This window comes from Pygoscelis adeliae, unplaced genomic scaffold (genome assembly GCF_000699105.1).
Source record: "Pygoscelis adeliae isolate BGI_AS28 unplaced genomic scaffold, ASM69910v1 Scaffold359, whole genome shotgun sequence".
NCBI classification, from domain to species: domain Eukaryota; kingdom Metazoa; phylum Chordata; class Aves; order Sphenisciformes; family Spheniscidae; genus Pygoscelis; species Pygoscelis adeliae.
The window spans coordinates 363,147-370,786 of record NW_008825553.1 but is presented as its reverse complement, the minus strand read 5'-3'; the positions used below and the strand labels follow the sequence as shown (position 1 = coordinate 370,786).

The 7,640-nt window shown below is 45.5% G+C and overlaps 2 protein-coding genes across 3 annotated transcripts in view; one reads left to right on the top strand and one right to left on the bottom strand.

The window, feature by feature from the left end:
- Positions 1 to 2,098, top strand: part of SYF2 (SYF2 pre-mRNA-splicing factor) — a 54,027-nt gene extending 51,929 nt beyond the window's left edge. Inside the window, exons 4-8 of the mRNA XM_009332183.1 lie at positions 134 to 259; positions 532 to 649; positions 772 to 862; positions 1,501 to 1,599; positions 1,710 to 2,098. Of these exons, the coding sequence (XP_009330458.1) occupies positions 134 to 259; positions 532 to 649; positions 772 to 862; positions 1,501 to 1,599; positions 1,710 to 1,875 (600 nt within the window). The 3' untranslated portion in view covers positions 1,876 to 2,098. The remainder of the gene's footprint in view (positions 1 to 133; positions 260 to 531; positions 650 to 771; positions 863 to 1,500; positions 1,600 to 1,709) is intronic.
- Positions 2,099 to 2,771: 673 nt separating this feature from the next.
- RSRP1 (arginine/serine-rich protein 1) lies at positions 2,772 to 7,551 on the bottom strand. Of its 2 annotated transcripts, XM_009332131.1 has the most exons (5): positions 7,501 to 7,551; positions 5,566 to 6,195; positions 5,068 to 5,222; positions 3,807 to 3,890; positions 2,772 to 3,300 (listed from the first exon to the last, which is right to left on the bottom strand). In XM_009332131.1, the coding sequence occupies exons 2-5, from the start codon at positions 6,131 to 6,133 to the stop codon at positions 3,115 to 3,117; spliced, it is 993 nt and encodes a 330-aa protein (XP_009330406.1). In that variant the 5' UTR covers positions 6,134 to 6,195; positions 7,501 to 7,551; the 3' UTR covers positions 2,772 to 3,114. The 2 variants fall into 2 exon arrangements, with proteins under 2 accessions (XP_009330406.1, XP_009330407.1); XM_009332132.1 differs by lacking the exon at positions 2,772 to 3,300 and having other exon boundaries at positions 3,807 to 4,277.
- Between the last annotated feature and the right edge of the window lie 89 nt (positions 7,552 to 7,640).

Below are 7,640 nucleotides of genomic sequence, written 5' to 3'. Positions count from 1 at the left end.
GGCGGCCCGGCCCCCTCCCGGGACGGGCGCCTGCGGTCCTCGGGGCGCTCGGGGGTTTTGGGGTTTTTTTGTTTCTGTGGTGGAGCGTTGCCGCGCGTCTGTGGAGTTCAGTAACAACCCGTTTTGTTCCTAGAACGAGGCTCGCAAGCTGAACCACCAAGAAGTGGTGGAAGAAGATAAAAGGCTGAAATTGCCGGCCAACTGGGAAGCCAAAAAAGCTCGGCTGGAGTGGGAGCTGAAGGTGGAGGAAAAAAAGAAGGTAAACCCACACCTGCAGCTTCCCGTAACCCTGCTGAGCCTCAGGCCAAGTGCCCACGGCGATGCCGAGCCCCGCTTCGCGGTGGCCAGGGGGTTTTGGGAGCTTACACGGATGTTACCTCCCAAAAATCTATCTGCTGATTAGACTCCCGATTATCTGAATGACTGTCCTGCGCTAGAGGCTGACTGGACCGATCTAGGTAGTCAGAACTAAGTCTGATGCTCGGCCACTGTCTCGTTGTTAAAACCGAAGTGTTCTCTGTGCTGTGTCAGGAATGTGCAGCGAGAGGAGAAGACTACGAGCGAGTTAAGCTGCTAGAGATCAGTGCCGAGGATGCCGAGAGATGGGAAAGGAAAAAGAAGAGGAAAAATCCAGATCTGGGGTTTTCAGGTAACGGCTTCACTACGTTAATTGTCCGTGTTCGCAGTGAACACCGTGGTTGGCGTTTCGGCGGCAAACCGGACCGTGGAATAAAAGCCTTCACCTTGACACTAACTCGTTTTCTCCCAAAGATTACGCGGCTGCTCAGCTGCGCCAGTACCAGAGGTTGACCCGGCAGATCAAGCCTGACCTGGAGCAGTACAAGAAGCTGAAAGAGCAGTAGTGAGTTCGAGTTCGGTCACCTGATGCTGTCTGTGGTGTTTCTACACGATTTAGCAAACGCTCAAGACTTTAAAGCTCCTCCTTTCGGCACGCACACGTTCTCGCATGCACCGTGGTATTAATTAGCCTTTTAACACGATGTTAAGCCGCACGGCCTCCCCGATAATCCGCTCGGCAACCCCTGCTTCAGTAGGGAAGAGGCGCGGCGGTGTAATCGGTGAGGTCACTTTCTTCAAACTCGGCGTTACCGAGTTTGAAGAAATATTTTGTCAGTTTGGTTGCATTTAAACGCGGGAGAGGATTACTCTCGTTGCTCAGAGTAGGTTCTGGGGTTTTTTAAGCAGCCTGGCGTGGCTCGAGAACAGGCCGACCGACAGGCGAGAGCCTGCCAAGTCCGCATCCAGGGGGAGCTGGAATTTCAGCGGGTTTCTATCCTTCCGTAGGCATGTGCTAGCCCCTCTCGAAATAATTGAGCGCGCTTGCTTTTAGTATCGGCACGTTCTCCCCCGAATCCTCGACTCCCCCGGTTGGAGCTCAGTGCTTTGAAGCACTAGGTTAAGAATCGCAGAGCAGCAGTGAAATCTCAAAGCCATCACTGCAGTTGTGTGAACTCCTGCCCCTCTGTTCCTCTTGTCCAGCGGTGAAGCGCTTTATCCCACGTCTGACAGTCTTCTCCACGGAACTCACGTGCCGTCTAAGGAAGGGGTTGATAGGATGGTCGCAGACCTTGAAAAACAGTAAGTAAACGCGGCAATGAAGTGCAGAAGTGGGTGACGCGGAGCAGCTTTGTGTAGTCAAATCCGCAGGGATCACCCACGGTCTTCAAACGCTGCCCTTTGTCTCGCAGAATTGAAAAGCGTGAAAAATACAGTCGAAGACGGCCTTACAACGACGACGCCGACATCGACTACATCAACGAGAGGAACGCCAAGTTCAATAAGAAGGCCGAGAGGTTCTACGGGAAGTACACAGCCGAGATTAAGCAGAACCTGGAGAGAGGAACAGCCGTCTGAAGCCTCCTCTCGGGCAAAGCCCTGCTACGCGTCTGCTCGGGTTTGGTATGGGCATTTCGCAGGCAATTTTAAGTTGTATCAAAAAAATGCTTTGTAGACCTCTAGAATCAATAATTTAATGTAGTGGAAGCAATTTGCTAACAGCTTCAGCTGTATATAGCGCTTACTTGCAGAAGCGACCAGCTTGTGCAATTTCATGTTCTAAATAAACACAATATTTACCCTCAATTTAGAATAAAGCTTGTCTTCATCCTTCAGTAGCTGAAGACTGGGAAAGTCCCCGGAAACACCCGATTAGCAAGAAAGCAAAAAGAATGCTTGAGGGACACAGGTGACCTCTCTGTCAAAGAGTTACCCCCACAGCAGCCTGTTGACTTGCTTGCACACTCTTCTCCCTCGAGTAGAGGTCTTGGTGAGCCACTGTACCACTCGGTTCTGGAGCGGCGTAACCCGTACCGTTGGTATCGCGAAGCCTCTTCCGCTAACTTCGCCATTCGCTTGCTGCCTTGCGCAGCGAGCCTTTAAAGGCTGCTTTTAAAGCAACCTGAATCAAAACGCAGCCAAGTTCAGCAGTGGAGGTCAGAAGTTGCTCAGGTGCAACACCTTGACAGTGAGAATGGCCATGGCTTCGCAAGTGGCAGCCAGGAGCACATCAACACAAGCTTTCCGCTTGCAGAGGGCTGTACCTGGGGAGGTTACTCCGGAGGCCCTGAACTAGCCCCAGCCCAGGCAGGAACAACTCCAGTGTAAAGGTCCGCTTTCAGAATGATGCAGAAATTCTCTTCTGCACTTGGCGAGAAGAGATGGGTCACTGAAAGCTAAACCTGGAAGTAACCGCTTACAGGACACAGTCAGCTTACTGCCGGACGCAGGTCTAATACTTGACACATTGAGAAGCCAGTGCAAAACTAAAGTTTATTGACTTGAAGTAAACAGTTACACAATGTAAATCAAGTGTTCAAAATAACAGCTACTGAACTATTGTTTAGAAAAAGTTACCCACCTGTAAGTTCTAGTCCATTAAAGCAATACAAAAATATTTACAAATATACACAAGATTCCCATCTGTGGCTTCTGGATCTCTGTGCTCTAGATCTGAAAGAGAAACCTAAGATTCCAAAATTAAGATCTCAAAATAAATACTCAGTATTAACAAGTCTTCAACCTGACCAGAAAATTTCAGACCTCACTACTGAAGTTTGCATAACGCTGCAGTCAGAGAGAGCAAGAAAAATAATGCTAGCGCGCCCGGAACGGTACGCTTTTAGGCGAGAAGTTTAAAAATGTTTTCTTCTCCTCCTTCTTGACAGGAACCCATTGCCCATAGGGACTTCCCTTTCTGTCCTCTTCTCTTCCTGGAGAAATGGCCGGTTCTTTGACAACATGGCTTGCTGGCTTCTGTAGTACTGGTTTTGCCATTGTATTCTGGAAAAAGAAATTTCCTCTCAAAATGCTAGAACGAGAATGTACCAAGACCTTGGCAGGTCTACAAGGGGTTTATCTGTGCTGGTAAGACAAATGTTTTCTTTCCAGCTCACGGGAAACCTGATGCCTACTGCGTATCAACTACGCACGCTTAACTGACACAGGATTCAGGGAAGTTGCTTTCTCCTTAGTTCTGCATTATTTAAATATACCCAAACATGTAACTTGAAATAAGTTCCGGTGTAAACCAGTTCTGGAATACACTTTTGAGTCTGTAGTACGGTATAGGCATTGAAAGGTAAACATCTACTTTAAACACACTGCTGTAGTGTGTTTACAGTGCCCTACTGCTGAAGTACTGACCTAACTCCTCCAGGAAAGTCGTTATCGAACCATTAAATTCAACTTACTATTAATAAGATCTTTAATCTGGCAACCAATGCTGGGAAAAGCCTAGCACAGGCGGGATGAAGTACTGGACTTCCATCTTGGGAAATCACACTTACATTAGGACTGAAAGAAATGCTTCTCTGTATGGTCGCTCTCTCCATTCCACCCTTGGTCATGTCTTCTGCTAGTCTTCCGGGTTGCTAGAAAAGAGCACAGACAGCTGAAGCGGGAGGATACGCTATTCCGTGCCAGTTAAGGCAGTTACTAGAGGGTATGAACTTTCTGGTAGAGTCATTTCTGATATTTACATCAGAAGTAGCTGTAAGCTACTAAATAAGCAAATAGATCAATGTTGAACTCAGTTCAATATTTTTATCAATGTCATTGTGCCAATTCACACGTGACCTCATATCCATGCCCCAGTTACAGTTTTGAAAAGGATTCAAGCACGGACTGCCACACGATGAAGTGCAGTGGTAGAGTTAAGTTGCATTAAGTTCTGCATAGCGATCCTGCAGAGCTTTGGATAACAACAATAAACTTATCTGCAAGTGATGCAGGCCTCTTCTTCTGTACTCTCTCAACATCTGGAATATATTGCATATATTATGAAAGGGATGCCTGTACCATTTGTCTAAAACCCTCAGTAAATTTACTTCCATTTGAAATAGCGGTATCTGATCAATGTAACAGTTACTGCAGTTTTGTATTTACCACGAATCAGGTTAAGACACCATAACAACAGAGCCAAACTAAAATTCAAATTCAGTTTAAGCTGCTCAAGTTTCTCCCTCCCTTAAATTCACAGCAGCTATAGCCCACAAGTCCCTTAATTACCAACAGATTTTCTTCATCATGTCTGGAACCATAGTCATGATTTCTATAAGACAGAAATAAAGTATGTAAAATGCATTGTGTGCTTGGGTATGTAATTTCTGGGATACAAGTTTGTTGCATATGAAAAGTTTTTAACAGTTAAAAAGGGTAGAAAGATTTAACCTTTAAAAAAAACCCCACACTGCTCACTAGGTTTGGTAAGGAGACTCCTTGTTTTAGGTCAAACACATAAACTAGTCGAAGTAATGGGCAAGAAGAACAACTCAGAAGAACAAACTACATTCACCTCTCCTTCCCAACCTATCACTGCTGGAAAGCCTGTGCGTACTCAGTGGATCTACCACCTCTTAAGAGTCCACAGTACTTTCAGCTTAACACAAAGTCTACAGTGTTTCTAGCATTCTGGTAAAACTGAAGTTTTTGTTCAAGGGTTTGAATTCATCATCACAAACTCCACCGTTAAAAACTGTAACGCATCCATGCAGACGACAAGTTTTAAGTGTTTACCTTTTCAGTGAGAATACTCCAGTTCATACTTACCTCAGCCGACTCTCCAGGTTCTTCATGCTCTTGTTTTTCATTTTTTATCTCTTTGGAAGGAGTAAGGATCTTCAAGCTTGCTGGCAAGACTATGTTATCTGTTCCCAGAGCTTTCGCAGCATTAGCTTTTGCTATTTCCAGTAGTTCCCTCTTGTCTACAAGAGGAAAAAAGTGTCATTCTCTTACGTTTAAATCAACATGTACCTACTCACGCAAGCCTAAAACATGCAGGTTTAATATCACTGCACGTACATAAACATCAACTGCGACAATTTCTCCTCAGAACTTGGAGCTCTAGCTTCAGTTGAAGTGCAAAGAATATGCTCTGAACTGCCTAACTTTTTGTTTAATACATTTTTATAACCACACAGACATTTTCTTCCACATCGCCATTATCAGTTATGCTCTATCAAGCAGGTAAACAGATGAGAATTTGACTGGTTAAAGTAAACTGTATGTTTTGAGGTTCTCACACAATAGAAGTCTCAAGAAAAGTACCTTTTTCACTCAAATGGAGAGGTGACCTACTACGAGATCTTGTTCGTGACCTGCTTCTCCAGCTCCTGTAAGCCTCAGGGTATATTGTTCGCCCAAATCCATAGTATCTTCGGCCTCTTGAACGTGATCTGCTTCTCGAATAGGACCTTCTATAGTATGATCTTCCACGAGACCATGACCTACTGCGTGACCTGTACCTCGGAGGAGAGCAGTGGTACCTCCTGTAGTGCCTGGCATGGTACCTTCCTCGGTACCTCACGTACCCGCGTGATCTGGACCGGCTTCTGGAATATGAACGAGAGTATCTTCTGTACCTCCGGGAACCATTTCTTCTAGCCCATGACCTCGATCTGGACCTGGACCGACTCCAACTCCTGGAGGAAGCTGAAGAGGAACTACTTGAACTAGACTGTGAACTGCAAGAGGATCTGCTAGACGACCTTGTTGATGACCTATCACAACTCCTCTTGGATCTCAAAGACGACTCTCTTTTCTTCGGTGAGCTGAGGGTTAAATCATCCATGAAATCTGTCATATCATCAGTTTTCCTAACCACCATTTTCTCCATGCAGGTACTTTCAGAGGCTGGTTCCGTTTTTATTGTTGTTCTGCAATACCCGGTCTCTGTTCCTGTTGTGGGTCAGAGGGGGGAAGCTAATCATTTATATGCATCAAGTCATTTATACAGCAACAACAAACATGATGACACACAGGCAAGAAGTCCAAGGACAATTCAACACACCAGCAATTCCCATCCAGTTTATCAGCATATTTTGCACATGACAATTTTAAGTTTCATCATTTTCTCTCCTATAGTCAGTCTTCTATGTGAAATAAAAAAAGGCTTCCGTTTCAACCACGAGTAGTTCTGTGTGGAATTTTGAAGAGAGGTTTGTTTGTGTGGGTTTTAAGTTTAATACCCTTCGTTTGCTAGGTAAGCACACACCTTTTGTGAAAAGGATACGAGTTAATACTTTTTTTTCCTCCAAACAGAATTTGCAAGGTATTTTATCTTCAGTCTATTCTAAGTGCAGCCTATTGCATCTACAATGCAAAATAACCATTTGCCTTCCAGATCAGTACAAATTGAATAGTTTTCTTCTGCAGTTCTATAGAGGTTAAGTTTTACTGTTTTCCTCCAACGGGGTGGAGGGGGAAGGAAGTACCTTCAGGGTACAAAGCAGCCACTTCAAGATCTTGACTGTATCACATTACAAAACTATCTGCACAAAGCTCCACACACCCCAGCAGCATATGCAGCAAGCTACTATTAAAAACATTCTCCGTAACCAGTGAGATATACAGTTAATGATTCACTGGATATGACTTGTAGAGGATGTAACGCTTGTTAAGGTTATATATTAATAATTAAAATGGCTGTCCCTCTAGTGGCAGCCATTTTATATCTACAAAGGTTACTGTATTCTAGGGTGTAACTACCTTATCGCCAGTACTTAAACCCTGAGTTACATCAGCACTTCATGGTTTAAAGAAGCTTGCTTTATCACAAGATTTCTATCCAGTGCTCATGTAAACCAAAGTTACCAAATAAATCTTAAAACCTTACTGAAATCGATGAAGGGTACAAAGCTCTACACGAGTTTGTAAGAAGCATTCCCCTTGCTACTACTAACGCTTAAGTTTCACTACTTCACCTCTAAACAAGGGTCAAGGTCACAAGCACTGTACAGGGCACAGCTAAGACGAAGCAGCTGATTAAGCCTGACCTCAAACACCACCCCCACCTCCCATCGCTAAGCTACCTAGACATCACCGTTTCCGACACCGTACATATTGAGCGCATCTCACGTACTCTCACACAACTGGCCTTCACCTGGCAAACCGCGCAGAAAACGCGGTCCCCTCCGCCCACGCGTTAGCGGGCTGAATTCGCGGGGACGAGATTCGCGTCAGAGGTTGCTTACGGGCACTTACCGCTGGGAGCCGCCGGACACCCCCGGTGCTGGTTGCCGTGAGCCACCAGGGCGCTCCTGTAATAAAGAGAACCGTGAATAATGCGCGTCCCCCACCCCGCAACGGCAACCCTCCAACACGTCCACCGAAAGACGAGTAAC